The sequence below is a fragment of the Oncorhynchus gorbuscha genome, linkage group LG20 (assembly GCF_021184085.1).
Source record: "Oncorhynchus gorbuscha isolate QuinsamMale2020 ecotype Even-year linkage group LG20, OgorEven_v1.0, whole genome shotgun sequence".
NCBI classification, from domain to species: domain Eukaryota; kingdom Metazoa; phylum Chordata; class Actinopteri; order Salmoniformes; family Salmonidae; genus Oncorhynchus; species Oncorhynchus gorbuscha.
In genome coordinates this window covers 7,347,143-7,367,561 of record NC_060192.1, presented here as the reverse complement: position 1 = coordinate 7,367,561, position 20,419 = coordinate 7,347,143, and the positions used below count along the sequence as shown (strand labels likewise).

At 43.9% G+C, this 20,419-nt stretch overlaps 2 protein-coding genes across 4 annotated transcripts; both read right to left on the bottom strand.

The window, feature by feature from the left end:
• Positions 1–624: 624 nt before the first annotated feature.
• On the bottom strand, positions 625–20,419 carry LOC124007422 (tubulin alpha chain, testis-specific-like). 2 transcript variants are annotated; one of them, XM_046317968.1, is made up of 6 exons: positions 3,527–4,200; positions 3,158–3,380; positions 2,897–3,045; positions 1,783–1,935; positions 1,083–1,610; positions 625–976 (listed from the first exon to the last, which is right to left on the bottom strand). In XM_046317968.1, exons 1-6 carry the CDS (start codon positions 3,527–3,529, stop codon positions 680–682), a joined length of 1,353 nt encoding a protein of 450 aa, XP_046173924.1. In that variant the 5' UTR covers positions 3,530–4,200; the 3' UTR covers positions 625–679. The 2 variants fall into 2 exon arrangements, with proteins under 2 accessions (XP_046173924.1, XP_046173925.1); XM_046317969.1 differs by lacking the exon at positions 3,527–4,200 and adding an exon at positions 20,279–20,419 and having other exon boundaries at positions 680–976.
• On the bottom strand, positions 628–20,412 carry LOC124007423 (tubulin alpha chain, testis-specific). 2 transcript variants are annotated; one of them, XM_046317971.1, is made up of 7 exons: positions 20,279–20,412; positions 19,803–20,025; positions 19,555–19,703; positions 18,227–18,379; positions 17,532–18,059; positions 17,146–17,424; positions 628–697 (listed from the first exon to the last, which is right to left on the bottom strand). In XM_046317971.1, the coding sequence occupies exons 1-7, from the start codon at positions 20,279–20,281 to the stop codon at positions 680–682; spliced, it is 1,353 nt and encodes a 450-aa protein (XP_046173927.1). In that variant the 5' UTR covers positions 20,282–20,412; the 3' UTR covers positions 628–679. The 2 variants fall into 2 exon arrangements, with proteins under 2 accessions (XP_046173927.1, XP_046173926.1); XM_046317970.1 differs by lacking the exon at positions 628–697 and having other exon boundaries at positions 16,851–17,424.

Below are 20,419 nucleotides of genomic sequence, written 5' to 3'. Positions count from 1 at the left end.
TTCCAGCTGGCTGGGAGGATATCAGTTCACGTGTGAGACGTTCATGGTACATTCCTAGTCTTGTGTTCATAAGGAGAAACATTTGGGGTGGATATGCATCTTACTACACACTTTAGTGGTTTTGTATACTGGTATGAGGGGGAGTTCTCCCAACTGGAATTGATAATTGTAACATTTTTAGAGCAATAACCATGCAGCTTAAGTTGATGTCAGTTTGTCCAGGGTAGGGAGTGTTTGTATGCCAAAGTAATTTCAGTGCTTGATCCTATTCAATTAGTTTAATGACTAATTACATGCATTACACCTAGCTGTAATCTGTAGTGGGTTCTCAGTTGCACTTACAGAACAGCTCACCTCAAGTAGGGAAAGCATATTGGGGTTCAAATATTAATTATTTGAAGGTATTTTTAAAAGCCGTATGGTACCGGTGTTATACTCATTAGGAACTAACTAATGTAATGCTAGACTAGCAGACTGGTTGACATGCTCACTTTCCATAATAATCAATAAACTTGTTATAATTGACACTGTGCTCTGCCTAATGTCCCAGTGGTCTGTTCATTGCCATCTACTGGACACCAAACATTAAGAAAGGATGGTACAAAGATGGTACAAAGGACACAGGAGAATAGACCAAAGAACTTTTATTAAAATCGACAGTTACACGTAGGTCAGGGTTTTAGTACTCCTCTCCTTCCTCAGCATCTCCCTCCACCGAATCCACTCCCACTTCCTCGTAGTCCTTCTCCAGGGCAGCCAGATCTTCTCTGGCCTCAGAGAACTCCCCCTCCTCCATACCCTCTCCCACATACCAGTGCACAAAGGCACGCTTGGCGTACATCAGATCAAACTTGTGGTCAAGCCGAGCCCAGGCCTCAGCGATCGCTGTGGTGTTGCTCAACATGCAAACGGCTCTCTGGACCTTGGCAAGATCTCCACCTGGCACCACCGTGGGTGGCTGGTAGTTGATGCCTACCTACAGGGCACAAGAACAAAACAAGTAGAATAATCTGACTAACCAATTGTACTTGAAAAGGTTTAGGAAGATGGATCACTGAATGAATAAACCATTATATGTTTACCTTGAAGCCGGTGGGGCACCAGTCAACAAACTGGATAGTGCGTTTGGTCTTGATGGTGGCGATTGCAGCATTGACATCCTTGGGCACCACATCCCCACGATACAGCATGCAGCAGGCCATGTACTTGCCATGGCGAGGGTCACACTTCACCATCTGGTTGGCTGGCTCGAAGCAAGCGTTGGTGATCTCTGCCACAGAAAGCATCTCATGGTAGGCCTTCTCAGCAGAGATGATGGGTGCGTAGGTGACCAGGGGGAAGTGGATACGGGGGTATGGCACCAGGTTGGTCTGGAACTCAGTCAGGTCCACGTTGAGGGCTCCATCGAAACGCAGCGAGGCTGTGATGGAGGAGACGATCTGGCCAATGAGCCTGTTGAGGTTAGTATAAGTGGGGCGCTCAATGTCCAGGTTACGACTGCAAATGTCATAGATGGCCTCGTTGTCGACCATGAAGGCACAGTCTGAGTGTTCCAGGGTGGTGTGGGTGGTCAGGATAGAGTTGTAGGGCTCCACCACTGCTGTGGACACCTGAAATCATACACAAGAGGTAGACCTGTAATCTGGTGTCACGTTTTGATAGTCAACATCTCCATATAGAAGAAAAGTATTGAGTACAGGACAATTAAGTCCAATACGATTTTGCTAATGTAGAAATCTACCAAATATCAATGTGAGCAAGTAAATTAAACCACTGCCATACCTGAGGTGAAGGGTAAATGGCAAATTCCAGTTTGGACTTCTTGCCATAGTCCACTGACAGTCTCTCCATGAGCAGAGAAGCAAAGCCGGAGCCGGTTCCACCACCAAAGCTGTGGAAGATCAGGAAGCCCTGAAGCCCAGTGCACTGGTCCGACTGGGGGAGAGAAACAGACAGGCCTCACAGGTTTAACAACCGCCGCAGGTAGATTTGCCATTTGTGGCTAAGATGGCTTTCACCAGCCACATTGGCAGGTGGTCAGGGCTCCACAGTGTAAGGACTTCACTAGCATTTGCAAATTCATACTTTTCAAATCATATGGTTTGGGTTCTTATACTTAAACCAATTTGAAGGTCCAGGTAGTCACAAAAATAGATGGGTGTTAGCTAAATTATGATTAATGAACGGAGCAAATTTGGAGGTTTCTTGTATAAGCGTGGAGCAGAAAGGGATATGGAGTACTGGTTAAGGCCATTTTCAAATCCCGCTCATTGCTCACTCTACAGGCACAAACATGACCTTGAGTAGCACTACCACGGTAACCTACTGCCCTGAAAGGGTCAGGTGCAATTAAGTCTCATCTGTGATATTTTGGTTAAGACAGTCTTATTAGTAATACAATGTATTGTTGCGAGAGAAGCGCTACACCTGGTGGAGAGAGGCTGTACGACACAGAATGAGTTGCAATTATGCGTGCTGCACGTTACGTCATGGCACGTCACATTTTAACGTACAGCGTCAGAGGGGTGCGTTTTCCCCCTCATCTTTTCTCCAATACTATCGGGTCATCTCAATCAAGGCTTGAATAGAAGCGTAGTTCCCGCCCAATATTGATGCCAACAGTCCCACTAGTTCTCATTGCAGCCTCGGTCTGAATTCCACGGTTGCGCAAATATGCACGGAATGTGATTAGTCAACAGTACATTTCTCAACTTGAGCGCACACGTTCTCCTCGTAAAATGGGTAATCATAGAGCCATGCAATACAACAAGCTAACGTTACTCCATTTGTTCCACCAAAAAAATAAACGCTGTCATGCAGCTATAGTAGCTAGCTTACACAACTAGGAATTGAAAGGCGGCTTCAGTTCAGGGTAACAAAAAACTTCGTTACTAACCAGCTTGCGAACTCGGTCCAGCACCAGGTCGACGATCTCCTTGCCAATGGTGTAGTGGCCTCGAGCGAAGTTGTTGGCGGCATCCTCTTTACCAGTGATGAGCTGCTCCGGGTGGAACAACTGACGGTACGTCCCGGTGCGAACCTCATCTACGAAAACAGGCGCGATTTCTTAAACGGGCCTTGTTTTATACAAGTTACATTCGCTATCCAACGTCACATATATTAACATCTGAATACCAACTTTATTTTCGTCCTTTACCAACAACAGTTGGTTCGAGATCCACAAACACAGCACGGGGGACATGTTTTCCCGCTCCGGTCTCGCTGAAGAAGGTATTGCATGAGTCATCCCCTCCGCCGATGGCTTTGTTACTGGGCATCTGCCCATCGGGCTGGATCCCATGTTCCAAGCAGTACAGTTCCCAGCAGGCATTCCCGATCTGCACACCGGCCTGACCAACGTGGATAGAGATGCACTCGCGCTGTGGATAGAAATGAAATCATTACATTGACTGGCTAATTAATGTTAGCTAAAGCAAGGGAATTCAGCTAACGTTAGCGAGACCAAAATGAGTTCGTCCGTTGAGCTAGCCACCGCCACTAAAGTTACTCTCGACATGAAACGTACCATTTCGATTCTATAAAGGATGACCTGCAGTTATTATGGTTTGCTAAGAAACGTCGGTCTTGACTATATAATTTCAAACGGTCAACTGCCCAATTGTTTCGAAAATATACGTCGATTCACAATGATATATATATACCCCAGAATAGGCCCCGCCTTTGTTTCAACCCGATTGGTTGCGTCTGTCTCTCTGTCTGTGTGACGTACTCCGTTCACATCATACAACGTGCGAAGCATTTCGTTTACGCCTAACGTCTTCACCGAGCCCCGCGAATGAACAAGACAAAACATATTCCGCGTTCAGGACAACTGGGAACTCTGAAATAAACGAGCTCCGACTGGGAAAAAATCGATTTGAACGGTCTTCCAACTAGGACACTCGTGCCGCGTGAACTCGGAAAAATACTGTGAACTCGGAAAAATACGACGTAAGTGATCTTCAGGTTGGAATTCCGAGTTGGATGACCCTTCAAATCTATTTCCCATGTAGGAGCTTGCTTTTTTTCCGAATTCCCAGTTGTCTTGAACGCGGCATAAATATATTTCAACGCAAAATGGAGTCTCTTGCCAGAGATCGCATTTATTCTGGGCTATTGCAAAATATGATCCTGTTATTCGAGTCAGTATAATTATGTTGCTTCAGGTGATATTAAAACATGTTTGGTTTAGTTACGTTTTCCTCAACTTGTTTCTCTTAACTTTATTGCAGGTCAAGCTAGGGCTGCGCTAGTTTATGCTTCATCTGGAAATGTGGCTCTGTACAGAGGTTGTGATGCAATTGCAGAGGCCAAATCGCCTTGCTCCTCCCATATTTTGCATTTTATAACAATGCGAGGTCTCTGTTTTGCACTGCATTGACATGATTGGTTGACAACAAACATGGAGAACTGTAAAGCAAGGCTTTCAGAACAATGTCACAAATAAAAAACATATTTATGGTACCTCATGTAGGGATTTCAAAGACGCGAAAATGGGTTGAACTAACTGGAAAGAGATCAATGGAATACAAGGACGCTGGATTGGCGCACATTCAACCAATCTGATCTATCAATCGGATCACATTCTGGGACTGTTAAAATCCATAATGAAAATCCGATTTGGATATATTTGGCTGGTTTCGTTGCATAACATTTGGAAGCTGGCCCTTTTCAGGTTAAGAAATGTGACTGCGAAATGCTAACTCCCATTCGTATAAACTGGTAGCATAGCTAGCATATAGAAATCGGTGGTGGTAGTCAAAGTAGTTTTTAACCGTAATGCAGTTGATTGATGACGTCAACATGTATTGGGGTTGACATCCATACAAGCATTATTCTCCAATGTATACCTCAACAGAGTGAAATAGACATAAACAAAAGCCTAAATGTAGGCACATTTTGCTGGGGGGCAATTGGGGGATTCGGGAACTAAGGTAAAAACAGTTTCAGGTTGGATATTTGCACTTTCAAACCTCAATAGCTTTCAAACCACTTGTGCCACAGACTCCAAATAAGTGTCATGATGTTGGAAAAATTGCGCACAACATTGCACAGGTCTTATTTTCACGACTTGGACCTTAATTCGATTTGCAACGCTAATAAACTTGGAAATGTGAGCAACATTTTGTATTCCTAGTTTAATTAGGGAGTGTAAACAAAGTCCAAACTTCTTTTTACATTTGAATTGCAATAGCTCCTTGGTCATGTGACCTACGGACTTCAAATAAGGTTCAGGCCACTCAGTGGCCCTACACATTGCACACCCTTTAGTTTGTCCATTTTCATCTCACACAATTTTACATGAATTTTGTAAACATTCTAATTTCAATAGCTCTTTGGTCACTCACACACCTATTCACTTGAGCCTTTTCCCTGGGGCCTTCCTGACCTCCAGGCAGGCCCCCATTGACCTGGTGACCTCTGACTCCTGGCCTCTAGGCCTACACTCCCTGCCCGCCTGCCTGCCCTGGGCCTGAGAGTGTATAGCTTACTCCCTGGAATTACTAAGACATCTATAGGAGCGGGAATTTGAAACAGTCTCTGTGAATCTGGTAACCCGAAACAGGCTCTGTGCTCCTGGTGACCTGCCTGCTTTTTTCTGCTCACAGTCTAAGCTTTCTCACAGCTGCTCCAGGGCCTCTTGGGTTGAGGAGTCATTCTCTTCAAAACCTAATCGCAAACAAATGAAAAGATTAAAACAAATAAACATGATGTTCCAACACAATTGGGGGGGGGGGCTTCATGTCAGGGAAGCAGCCTCAAAGTCTACCCTCTCCAACTTACCGGCCTGACTGAGTTCTGAACAACCCTCGCTGTTCTCCGATCCTGTGTCCAAGTATTATCGGGGCTCTTTCTGGTGGCTCTGTCTTGACTCTGTAGTGCATTTTTTTCAGTTCTTTCTCAGGCTTGCCTGAAAAACACAAAAAGATGGCACATACATAACGGTAACAACAAATTCACATATTTAGCAAGTAACGACACTACAGCGTTCCCCTTGCTTTACGAAAGCAGCCAATCTACCGTCGCCAACTTACCGGACTGAGTGAGTTCTGAACAACACTTGCTGATCCTGCTTCCATGTCTTCTTGAGTCTTCATCGGTATCCAAGTGGACCTGATCCAAAGACTGGCTTTAGTAGGCAATGTGGTCCCTTTTCCATTGCTTGCTATCAGCAATTTGCTAACTTTGGCAAGCTGCATGGTGTTCTCAGATAGCCTATAATATTCATGGGGGACGTGAATATCATGACCCATAAACTTAGCGACTTGATCCATTTTGTGATCTTGTTTAATTCATCATCTGTTTTCTACGTTTAGTTGACCTGAGGCGCTCGGGATATTCCACTCTGCAGACAGAGGTATAGTGTCGTAGGAAGTCAGATCCCCTGATGGGTGTGTTGGACGACAGTCTGGCAAAGAGGGTTTTCTTTGGGAACTCCCACCTGGCACCGATGTATAATGAGCTTGTCAATAGAGGATGCTGTACGGTCTGTGAAAAGAACAGGAACTTTTTGTTGCTGTTGATAGCTGTTGTATTGCATCGTCTTCCACACCCCTGAGATGAGTATGGCGTTCATTTTCATCTTCTGTAAAGGGGAATGAAGTCATCTTTGTTCCACTTAGCTCGTTTAAGAGTATTTACACACACCTCTTGATACAGACGTGTTTCAGCTTGTCTTCAGTAACTCAATGAATTTGAAAAAATATTACAGTGTATACTATGGTAGGAATACTATAGTATTCGCTGTATTGTTTTTGTTGACTTTACCGTAGTATACTGCAGTATTTACAGTTTACTATAGTATATAGTAAATGCTGCAGCAAAAAAAGACTAGTATATACTATAGTAATTACTATCGTGTTTTTGCTGACTGTAGTATACTGCAGTATTTACCAAAGTGTTTTTATTTTATTGTCTTTGACATAGAAGTGGGGGACGGAGGGGTGGGTTTCTCCTTGAGGAAAACTACTGAAGAAATACTCAAAGAGCACATTTGAACAACTTCCATAACTGTAGAAAACACTAAGTATTTCATTTGCATATACCCTGCCCATTCCCCGTCCCCTGAAGCGCTGAATTCTCCATTCAGAACACTGTCCTATACATGCAGTTCAAAGAGCTGTCATACGCATCCAACAAATTGTTCTGCACTGCACCACTCTATAGCCATCCAGCTAATTACAAGCTACTTGCTAAACTAAAAGACAAGACCTTACCTTATCTCTTCTGAGATGTTGGAGTCTGTTTCCCGGTGCATGACATAGTAGCTCAGACACTGTACCGGTTTCCTACCTGCATCTCCATACCGAATCACCGAGGTAAAGACAGATTCAGGTTGGATATTCAAGGATATTCGCCTGTAGTTTTCCTTACGTCCACCAACAGCAGTTAGGGACCGTCAACATAGTGACAAATCAAAGTTTTCTCATTTCAATAGCTCTTTAACCATTACTCCTACAACTTTCAAAACTGGTTCTAGCTAACCCGATGGCATAGACACACATTGCACACACTTTTTTTGTGTCGATTTACATCTCGCCCTTTTAAAATTATTTATTTACATTTTCAAATTTCAATAGCTCTTTGGTCATGTGCCCTACTGACTTCAAACAAGGTTCAGAATGTACTCTCACTGGGCCTACACATTGCACACCCTTTAGTTTGTCCATTTTCATCTCACACGTTTTTACATTAATATTTCAAAATGTCAATAGCTCCTAGGTCATGTGACCTACTGACTTCAAACAAGGTTCCGAATGGACTGGCTGAGACGGACTGGCTGAGACGGGTGCCGCGAGGCATCCAGTGCGGTAACGCGACCAATCCCAGAGAAGTTGGCGGGAGCCCCGGGGAGAGTTCTCTTTTCTTTGTGAAGGGCAGGGCGGCCTGGAATGGGTTCACCCCGAGAGTAAGGCCCAAGCCCTTGAAAACATTGCGGTTTTGGCGTCGTCCGGTGATCTCTCACTGGCCCTTGAAAATCCGGGGGAGTAGTTGTAAATCTCACACCGGGCTGTACCGATATCCACAGCAGGTCTCCAAGGTGAACAGCCTCTGGCATGTTATAACAATGTAGGTAAGGGAAGTTGGCAAAAATGATCCGTAACTTCGGGATAAGGATTGGATCTAATGGCTGGGTTGGGCTCGGGTGCGAAGTGGGGCTGGGCTTGATCTGCAGCTGGGGGAACAGTCGCTCCATCGCCCTCCTCTTGCCACCATTGGAAATTTGTTGTGCAGCCCATCTTGCTGTCTCTCGTCTGTGTTCTCACAAGGGGCTGCGTGCGGGGGTTGGTCGGGGTGGTGTCCGCTGGCGGGCCAAAGGCGGACCGGTGGGGGGTTGCGTCCTGCGGTTGGCGGCGGCAACTCTGGAGATGCGCTGGGCCCTTCTCGCGGATGTGCCCAGCTACGGCACTCGCTGGCCCCACACATTTTAGGGGGGAAGTCTCCTCTACGCTCACTAGACTTGAGGCGGAGACTAAAACCCATTGGCCCCGCGGTGACAGGGCATTGCATGGATCTGGCTCATGCCCTACGAAGTGGGGAGAGGTATCTCCAGCTTGTCTGGGGTGGGAGGCCTACATCTGATGTGGGTAGTACCATCCACTCCCATGGATTTGCTGCGGAACCATAAAACGAACGGAAGAAGCCTGGGTTCCCACTGGGCACGAATCACTGAATGTCAACTTGATGAAATTGAAAGGAGTGTACCCACCTGTCGATTGGTATTTGGTTCTCAAGCCTATAAGTATTGCGCTGGAACTTGATGCCGATTGGGTGTAAAAACCCAGTTAACGTCCGCAGAAGGTTAGTAGCGGAAACTGATGTCCAGTTTGTAAGACAGAAAAGCCTCTGATGATAACACTGGGCGTGACTCAAATGGATGTCAATTTGATGATATCTGACTGTAGCATGCTACCCGTCGCGGTCGCACTCAAACCACCTTCGGGGTGGCTGTGACCCCCTCATGTCAACGTGAGGAAATTCCATGAAGATGGGGGTAAACGGCGGGACATAATTAAGAGTCTCTTGAGGTAGCCAAGTGCTTCATTGTCTAATTAGGTGCGCATGAATGGATGAACGAGATTCCCACTGTCTCTACCTACTACAGTGGGGCAAAAAAGTATTTAGTCAGCCACCAATTGTATCTCTCACTTAAAAAGATGAGAGAGGCCTGTAATTTTCATAATAGGTACACTTCAACTATGACAGACAAAATGGGGAAAAAAATCCAGAAAATCACATTGTAGGATTTTTTATGAATTTATTTGCAAATTATGGATGGTGGAAAATAAGTATTTGGTCACCTACAAACAAGCAAGATTTCTGGCTCTCACAGACCTGTAACTTATTCTTTAAGAGGCTCCTCTGTCCTCCACTCGTTACCTGTATTAATGGCACCTGTTTGAACTTGTTATCAGTATAAAAGACACCTGTTCACAATCTCAAACAGTCACACTCCAAACTCCACTATGGCCAAGACCAAAGAGCTGTCAAAGGACACCAGAAAAAAAATTGTAGACCTGCACTAGGCTGGGAAGACTGAATTTGCAATAGGTAAGCAGCTTGGTTTGAAGAAATCAACTGTGAGAGCAATTATTAGGAAATGGAAGACATACAAGACCACTGATAATCTCCCTCGATCTGGGGCTCCACGCAAGATCTCACCCCGTGGGGTCAGAATTATCACAAGAACGGTGAGCAAAAATCCCAGAACCACACGGGGGGACCTAGTGAATGACCTGCAGAGAGCTGGGACCAAAGTAACAAAGCCTACCATCAGTAACACACTACGCCGCCAGGGACTCAGATCCTGCAGTGCCAGACGTGTCCCCCTGCTTAAGCCAGTACATGTCCAGGCCCGTCTGAAGTTTGCTAGATAGCATTTGGATGATCCAGAAGAAGATTGGGAGAATGTCATATGGTCAGATGAAACCAAAATATAACTTTTTGGTAAAAACTCAACTGGTCGTGTTTGGAGGACAAAGAATGCTGAGTTGCATCCAAAGAACACCATACCTACTGTGAAGCACGGGGGTGGAAACATCATGCTTTGGGGCTGTTTTTCTGCAAAAGGACCAGGACGGCTGATCCGTGTAAAGGAAAGAATGAATGGGGCCATGTATCATAAGATTTTGAGTGAAAACCTTTTTCCATCAGCAAGGGCATTGAAGAGGAAACGTGGCTGGGTCTTTCAGCATGACAATGATCCCAAACACACCGCCCGGGCAAGAAGGAGTGGCTTCGTAAGAAGCATTTCAAGGTCCTGGAGTGGCCTAGCCCATCCGCCCGGGCCCGTCTTCTGGTGGGACTGGGAGTCAGGTTGGGACTCGCTGTGGAAGTTAAAAGGTCACCAGGTGCACGAGGAGGCATTCCCCAAGATGAGGGGCACTCAGAGTAGGGGGGCAGCACTTGGGCTGTGGAGGTTGAGTTGGGGACTTAGTCTTTGAGCGGATAAAAGCGGGCGGATCACCAGGTGCACAGAGCTTGTTTCAGGTTAACAGGTGCACAAGGAGGCCTCCATCAAGGCGGGGGGGCACTCCGAGTCCAAGCAGGGGTGGCCGGACTCGGGGGCAGCACTCAGGCCATGGAGAACAGGAAAGAACAGGCTCTCCGCAGCCAGTATAAGGCTAGCATGCAATGCAGTTCACACAGGTGAGTTGTAAAAGATGAAAAGCTTTTTAGACATATCTCCAAAATGCAGGTCATTGTTGAGCTTGTGATCTGGTTCTGCTCTTCTTTTTTTTTAAATGTGTTTTATTTTTGTGGTGGAAAACAGTGTGTCGAGCATAACACGTCAACCCTGTTACCCGTAGACAATTGCAATTTCATTTTTTGGGTTAAGCTTGCATTCAATTGCCACTTCCTGTTGCACGCAACACGCTTCCATTCCCCCTGTCACAAGGAATGTATGCATGATTTAATATAAAACCCTGTTAGGGGCAACCGTTACTTTATTTGGCACTTATTATAGTATTTATTTTATTGAACTTCTTGAGATGGGAAAATTGTTTTATTTGATTTTTTATTCATTTGACTGTGTTTGGTGAAGTTTTAGTTATGAATATAAACTGGCAATAATCTACTAGCATACCCTGTTCAAAGGCACTTAACGATTTTGTCTTGCCCGTTCACCCTCTGTATTGCGCACACACACAATCCATGTCTCAATTGTCTCCAGGCTTACAAATCCATCTTTAACTTGTCCTGTCCCCTTGATCTACAAGTGACATCAATAAGGGATCATAGCTTTCACCTGGATTAACCTGGCCAGTCTGTCATGGAAAGAGCAGGTGTCCTTAATGTTTTGTACACAGTGAATTGTTTTCTCTTTATTCAACCTGCATGCCACCCACCCGTCTGGGAACTGTGGGTTATGAGACAACCCCGGCATCACTCGCTTGCATGTTCTGCAGCCTTGTAAAGATGAGGAGAGGACGACTGGAAGGCAGGTTGGCATTTATTGTCATGAATCTTGCCCTAGAGGCAGATCTTCAAAGTGGTCACTAGCTGGCACAGGCATGAAGTAATAAAATCTGATTTTAAACCTAACCTTAATCACACTGCTAATCGTTAACTTAAATTAAGACCATAAAACAAAATGATTTTCCGTAAATGTTTACAATATAGCCAATATCGACTTTGCAGCCGGCATATTTAGAAGTAATCGCGCAGTTCTGCCTCCAGGGCAAAATTCATGACAAATGTCAACCTGTGACTGGGAGAGGCAATGTAAAATCGATAACAATTTTTTTTGACAATTAACATGCTTTTTTCTTGTTTCAAGTATGTTTTATTATGAAAACTAAAATATATTCATGTACAATTAGTTTTTCACCCTGAAAGACATTAAAACAAAAAAAGACAACTAGTATTTCAACAGTGTTATTGTAAGAGTTGAAATGTTTAAACAGAGGAAACATCAAAAACAGTACAGCAAAGTGCAGTAGATTCTGAGTATGTCACTTTAACGTCACACTATAACTTCATGGGAGTCTTGTGGAAAGACTGCATGTTTCGGGTGTACTGAGTTACGTCTTCATCAACATTTGCAGAATATTCCTGTGATGCTTTCACCTTTTGTCAGATGGCAACGGCCTAGTCGTCTGCAGACACTCATAAGGAGTTCAAGTAGTTTAAAAGAGCTCTCTCACATATAGGAAAGTGCATACCAGTGGAGGCAGCTGAGGGGAAGGACGGCTCATAATAATGCCTGGAACGGAGAGAATGAAATGGCATCAAACATCTGGAAACCATGGAAACCATGTGTTTGAGGTATTTGATACCGTTCCGTTCATTTCACTCCGGCCATTACAACGAGCCTGTCCTCCCCAATTAATGTCCCACCAACCTCCTGTGGTACATACACATAAACAGTCAAATATATCATAAGAACGTCAATATAAAATGCAGTGGAAAGATTATAAAATAAAATAAAAGGTTCAGTTATGTTTTTAAAGAATGATTTAACAGGCAGATAGAACTGGGATAGAAGCTGAACTTTAACCTCTTTAACCAGTTTTTAAGGTTTTGAATTGCTATCTGGGTTTATGGGACCACTTTGGGCTGGAATGAGGTGTCTGTTTGTTCCCAATGTTATCAGAAATGAGTGTCCTCATCTGAAGGTCCTGTGTCAAGGTCCTCACAATTATAGGAAGGTGTGTGTGCGTGTGCGTGCGTGTTGACAAAGCATACAAGCATACAAGACAGGTAGCTTGTTAATGCCAACTAATATATTTGGGTTCAAATGCCATCTTCGTTTGTTTTCAGGATGCCATCTTCATCCCTGAAACGGTTTTCATCCTGGAGGAGACTGTGTAGGAGGCAGAGGAGGTACATGCAAATCCATGTTATTTCCAAGGCTATTGTTTATTTCCAGTATCTGCAGTGATTCTTGATTATAACTATAGCCTAATAGATGTCTCAATTGTTTTCTACGAACAGGAAAGAACAGTTAGAACAGCCAAACTGACACGTGGGTGCCTGAGTGTTCCTGTGCTGCGGGTGGAGAAGTGGTCCACTGGGACCATCACTAAAGAGCTCGGGGCCCAGATAGATTACGCTCACGACCATCAGTATACAACCCCTATACGCCACTATTGTAAAAAATAAAATATAATAAAAAAACATTTGACTGATTGTCTGCTGTGCTTGATGCTGTGTATTCACTAACTGTCTGAGTGCTGGGACATTTTAATATTATCTGTAATTTATTTTGGTGTGTATTTAATCTGCATATCGACTTCATAAAGTGGCAATCCGCAGTAGAAACAATAACAAAGTGCCTTCCTGCTCCTCTTTCGGTAAAAAACTGAGGGATGGGGCTGGAGAAATGTAAGCTCTGTCAAATGCATAGACAGAGCTATAGATGCAAGGACTGACCATCCATGATATCAAAATTGTAATCCTGTTTCTATGATCTGTTTCCGCTACCATCTACCCAGTTCGCTTTGGATAAAGGCGTCTGCTAAATGGCATATATTATTAAAGTCTACTTTGACTCAGCCAACCTGCTGCCCAGTGTAGTTACCATTCCTTTCCAAATAGATGGCAGCCAAATCTACTTGAAGTCGCTATTCTAGCATCAGGGACACGGGATTAGTGCGCACTGAAAGTAGTTTTATTTTCAAAGCAAGTTTATCTGGTTACGCTTGAACCTGTTATAGTGGACAAGCTAACAAATACTATTTTTACATAAGGTGCAGGCATTAGGTCTATGTCTTTAGGCTAGATTTACTAAATTAGCTGGTTTTATTCAAACGTTTATTCAATGGCTTTGCTTCTGGATATGCGCGCCTTACGGAAGAAACGACACACGCAGGGATGAGATACCGTACACCTCGTCCTCTCTTGTACCCATAGGGTGAACTGGCGATAAACTGCCAGCATGTACGCTCTGCAACCAAAAGCATGAGAAAAGTTCGCCTGAATCCGGAACTAAATCACAATGTATGTATAATGAGCACGCCCCATTATTGGTTAGAATGAGATTTCATGAATCATCATACTGTCTGCGATTCGGACCCGGTCATTTAATCAAACGTTAAATGTGTTACTAACGCTCCAAACAGCGCTGATGATAAACACCTACCCACTACTGATATTAAACCTTAAACAATTTATAATCAAGCTAAATTTGACAAATTATTTAACTGGTATCTCGGCTGCTGACTGGTCGAGTAACCTATTATTTTGTATTTGTTGTGTTCATAATAAAATATATATATATATTTTTTTTTTTTAAATGTTGTGCACTCACAATTATTTCATTTTTTATATATAAAAAATACATCTTCTGCAAGGAAGTCCTTCATAAGAATTAGTGGCAAGTCCAATAAATACATTGCCATCCAGACAGACTGACAGGAGCCTATCCCAACTGGACAAGAGGAATACCTATGTAAGAAGGCTGTTCATTGACTACAGCTCAGCATTTAACATCATAGTATGCTCCAAACTGTCATTAAGCTCGGGGCCCCACAAGGGTGTGTTCCCAGCCCTCTCCATGCACGCCTCCAACTCAATCATCAAGATTGCAGACGACACTACCAACAACAACGAGGAGAGTGTGGTGTCAGGAAAATAACCTTTCACTCAACATCAACAAAACAAAGGAGATGATCGTGGACTGCAGGAAACAGCAGAGGGAGCGCCCCCCTATCCACATCGACGGGACAGTAATGGAGAAGGTGGAAAGTTTTAAGTTCCTCAGCATACACATCATGGACAAACTGAAATGGTCCACCCACACAGACAGTGTGGTGAAGAAGCCGCAACAGCGCCTCTTCAACCTCAGGAGGCTGAAGAAATTTGGCTTGTCATCTAAAACCCTCACAAACTTTTACAGATGCACAATCGAGAGCATCCTGTCGGGCTGTATCACTGCCTGGTACAGCAACTGCTCCGCCCAACAACCACAAGGCTCTCCAGAGGGTAGTGTGGTCTGCACAACGCATCATCGAGGGCACACTACCTGCCTTCCAGGACACCTACAGCACCCAATGTCACAGGAAGGCCAAAAATATAATCAAGGACAACAACCACCCGAGCCACTGCCTGTTCACCCCACTATCATCCAGTAGGCGAGGTCAGTACAGGTGCATCAAAGCTGGGACCGAGAGACTGAAAAACAGCTTCTATCTCCAGGCCATCAGACTGTTAAACAGCCATCACTAACATAGAGTGGCTGCTGCTAACATACAGACTCAAATCTCTTATTACTATAATACATTTAATAATAGATTTAATAAAGGTATCACTAGTCACTTTAAATAACACCACTTTAATCATGTCTACATATCCTACATTATCATCTCATATGTATATACTGTATTCTATACCATCTACTGCATCTTGCTTATACCGCATGGCCATTGCTCATCCATATATTTATATGTTTATATATTCTTATTCATCCCTTTACATTTGGGTGTATAAGGCAGTCGTTGTGAATTTGTTAGATAAATTGTTAGGTATTACTGCACTGTCGGAACTAGAAGCACAAGCGTGTCGCAACACTTGCATTAACATCTGCTAACCATGTGTATGTGACCAATAAAATTTGATTTGAACCTCTGACTGGATGTAATACAGCCACCATCCGCTGGGATTTTCTGCTGCCATCTCTCTACAACACACACACACTCATACTCTGTCGTCTATCACAGTGCCATCCGTTTTGTCACCAAAGCCCCATATACTACCCACCGCTGCGACCTGTTTGCTCTCATTGGCTGGCCCTCGCTACATATTCGTCGCCAAACCCACTGGCTCCAGGTCATCGATAAGTCTTTGCTCGGTAAAGCCCTGCCTAATCTCAGCTCACTGGTCACCTTAGCAACACCCACCCATAGCAAGCGCTCCAGCAGGTATATTTCACTGGTCATGCCCTAAATCAACACCTCCTTTGGCCGCCAATCCTTACAGTTCTCTGCTGCCAATGACTGAAACAAATTGCAACAACCACTAAAGCTGGAGACTTATATCTCCTTTAACTTTGAGCATCAGCTATCAGAGCAGTTTACCGATCACTGTACCTTTACACAGCCAATCTGTAAATAGCACACCCAACTACCTCATCCCGTTATTTATCTTTTTGCTCTTTTGCACCCCAGTATCACTACTTGCACATCATCATCTGCACATCTATCACTCCAGTGTTAATGCTAAATTGTAATTATTTTCATCTCTATCGCCTATTTATTGCCTTACCTCCATAATCTTCTACATTTGCACACACTGTACATAGATTTTTCTATTGTGTTATTGACTGTACGTTTGTATGTGTAACTGTGTTGATGTTTTTGTTGCACTGCTTTGCTTTATCTTGGCCAGGTTGCAGTTGTAAATGAGAACTTGTTCTCGACTGGCCTGCCTGGTTAAATAAAGGTAAAAAAATTAATACAAACATTTGCAATCATGAGAAATAGTAATGGCGTATTTTTGTAGGCACCAACTCCACCATGGTTTGTTAGACAAAGCCTTTTAAGAAAACAAATGGCGTTTTTAGATAAATACCAAAAATAAGGTCTTTGTTAAACAGACTTAGAAGACCTCACCCCCCCCTGAGATAATCTGCATCAGCTGTCACATTGTGTGAATGTTGAAGAATTTGTTATAAAAAAAAAGTACCTAAAGGCTTCATAACTCATAAAGGTAATGTTCAATGACTGCTATTATCTCATTGAACAAAACACAAGATCTCCTAAACCTGTTAATCTTAGACTCTGGTTATTCATATTAAACATGATCTACAAATCTTCAAAGGCCTTTTCAAAAGCCCCCTCTGGTACTGTACACCTGTTTTATACTCCATAAGAATTTACAATGATCTTGAAACAAGACGAGCAGACTGGTTGATTTACCCATTTTCCTTTTAATCAATATATTTTTAACTGATACTTATGTGTGCTCTGCCAAATGTCCCAGTAAGCTCCATTTGTTCTATCAATTGGACATAGTGAGTTGTATATTCTGTGCAGAAATGGTTAATTGAATAACTTTGAAAAAACAAGGTATATTTTCCTGCTTACACGCAAATCATGTAGGGAAAATTCCACAGAATGGACTGAAAACAGAACTTTTATTAAAATTACCAACCAACAGCAAAACATTTTTCAACCAGGTCAGGATTCAGTACTCCTCTCCTTCCTCAGCCTCTCCCTCCACCGAATCCACTCCCACTTCCTCATAGTCCTTCTCCAGGGCAGCCAGATCTTCTCTGGCCTCAGAGAACTCCCCCTCCTCCATACCCTCTCCCACATACCAGTGTACAAAGGCACGCTTGGCGTACATCAGATCAAACTTGTGGTCAAGCCGAGCCCAGGCCTCAGCGATCGCTGTGGTGTTGCTCAACATGCAAACGGCTCTCTGGACCTTGGCAAGATCTCCACCTGGCACCACCGTGGGTGGCTGGTAGTTGATGCCTACCTACAGGGCACAAGAACAAAACAAGTAGAATAATCTGACTAACCAATTGTACTTGAAAAGGTTTGGAAAGATAGATCACTGAATGAATAAAACCATTATATGTTTACCTTGAAGCCGGTGGGGCACCAGTCAACAAACTGGATAGTGCGTTTGGTCTTGATGGTGGCGATGGCAGCATTGACATCCTTGGGCACCACATCCCCACGATACAGCATGCAGCAGGCCATGTACTTGCCATGACGAGGGTCACACTTCACCATCTGGTTGGCTGGCTCGAAGCAAGCGTTGGTGATCTCTGCCACAGAAAGCATCTCATGGTAGGCCTTCTCAGCAGAGATGACGGGTGCGTAGGTGACCAGGGGGAAGTGGATACGGGGGTATGGCACCAGGTTGGTCTGGAACTCAGTCAGGTCCACGTTGAGGGCTCCATCGAAACGCAGCGAGGCTGTGATGGAGGAGACGATCTGGCCAATGAGCCTGTTGAGGTTAGTATAAGTGGGGCGCTCGATGTCCAGGTTACGACGGCAGATGTCGTAGATGGCCTCGTTGTCGACCATGAAGGCACAGTCTGAGTGTTCCAGGGTGGTGTGGGTGGTCAGGATAGAGTTGTAGGGCTCCACCACTGCTGTAGACACCTGAACACACACACAAGAGGTAGAACAGTCATCTTTAGGTTACACATAATGAAAATGTACATATTAAAAAAACACAAGTATTGAGTACAAGGACAAAGTACAGTACCAGTTTTGCTGACGTGGAAATCTTCCAAATATTAATGTGAGCAACTAAACCTTAGAAATACCTGAGGGGCGGGGTATATGGCAAACTCCAGTTTGGACTTCTTGCCATAGTCCACAGACAATCTCTCCATGAGCAGAGAGGCAAAACCTGAGCCGGTTCCACCACCAAAGCTGTGGAAGATCAGGAAGCCCTGAAGCCCTGTGCACTGGTCCGACTGGAGGGGGAGATTACATGGGGTAAGGGTAGAGCCCTGCATTGTGTTGGATACTTATGGTTCGCTGCGGTTGACACGCAAAAACAATCCGCTGGTGGGAAATAAAACAGTCTTTCAGCCCACGGTTCAGAACAATTATATTGCGGGCTAGAAACATTTTAAGTCAAGATAATACTTGTTTTTTTACAACCACAGGAGCTTAAGTTTTAATTGTGGTGCAAATTCCATTAGGCTACTTGAGCAGTGAGACTGACATAGCCAGGCCTAGAATACAAGCCACGCAGTGAGAGTGGAGTAGGGAACTGTCCATTCATAGGCCTATTTGTGTAGTGCTGAAACATTCCTAATTTGTCCAAGCGCAGAGCTTATGTTCCCTTCCGCCACTCGACAATACATTGCTAAGTTTATTTTCCCTGAATTCTAGATCACGCAAAATTGGCTAATGTAACAGGAGAAATAAAAAGAAAGGTTATGATCGTGAAATTCCCCAGTTTGGAAGGATTTTGGAGTCATTGAGGACAACAACCCGGGAGATGGATACACAGCCTGCAAAAATGCAAGCAGGTATTTGTTTACAACAATCTAGTTAAATATCTAATAATTATTACATTAATTCCGGCTTTTGTTCATTTACACTACACACAGCCCATATAAAATTTTAAACCGGTGCGGCTGGTAAATGCTAATGCTAGCAGCTAATAGCCTACTAAATAAATGTAGGCACCTTTTGCACCCTATAACCCAATGATCATCAACTAGATTCTACCTCAGGCCATTTTTTTCTTGATCTGATGGTCAGTCTACAATTTGTAGACTGCAAGCCCAAACAGATAATATTTGGCTAAGACATACTCATGTCAAACCTTGCTTACAATCACATATCTTTCTATTATACCAATTGTTTTTTTTGTTTAACTTGAAGATGATTTGGTGGTGTTTTAACAGTCTTTTTAAGTCCAACAATTACAGTCTCTGATGTTGAATATCAGTTTAGGCTTGGCATTGATGTGACAGGCGCGGGGGTGCAGATCCCAAAAAACGGACCTGTGCAAGACACTAGATCAGGGACTGACTGGCCTCACTGGTGTACAACCCTGTTCAAGTAGCTTGCAAGTAAAAGTTACATAACTAGCAGTTGGAAAAACATCGCTATGAGTTCGCAAGCTGTTACTAACCAGTTTGCGAACTCGGTCCAGCACCAGGTCGACGATCTCCTTGCCAATGGTGTAGTGGCCACGTGCATAGTTGTTGGCGGCATCCTCTTTACCAGTGATGAGCTGCTCCGGGTGGAACAACTGACGGTACGTCCCGGTGCGAACCTCATCTATGAAAAAAAATCAGACCTCAGTTCAGTGGGGATTTTGGAAAAATAAATGTAAAAAATCTCAGTCATGTCAATATTTTAACAAATGGTCTTCATTACCAACAACAGTTGGTTCGAGGTCGACAAACACAGCACGGGGGACATGTTTTCCCGCTCCGGTCTCGCTGAAGAAAGTGTTGAAGGAGTCATCCCCTCCGCCGATGGTTTTGTCACTGGGCATCTGCCCATCGGGCTGGATCCCATGTTCCAAGCAGTACAGTTCCCAGCAGGCATTCCCGATCTGCACACCGGCCTGACCAACGTGGATAGAGATGCACTCACGCTGTGGAGAAATGACATTTGACACAATTTGCTAGCTCTTCAGACAAATGTGTAAAAGCTGGCATATGTACGTTTGTTACTTAGCTAGCTATTACATCATTGTTGAATTGTTTAGTTACGAGGTAGCTAATATTAAGTTAGCGAGCTAGGTAGCCAATGAAAAAAAATAGCCAATGTTAGCTAAGTTAGCTACCATTAGATCATTTGATCAAAATTGTTTTGTTTGTCACTCATCTTCCTGACAGAAAACTTACCATGTTGATTATAAGTAAGACCTGTAGCTAATTAATGTTTAACAAAAATGCGTTCGACAGTTGGCTAGCTAGGCTACTGTGGCTCTACAACTTCTAACGGTTAACTGACAAAAAAAAATTGAAAAACATCGCTGATTCACG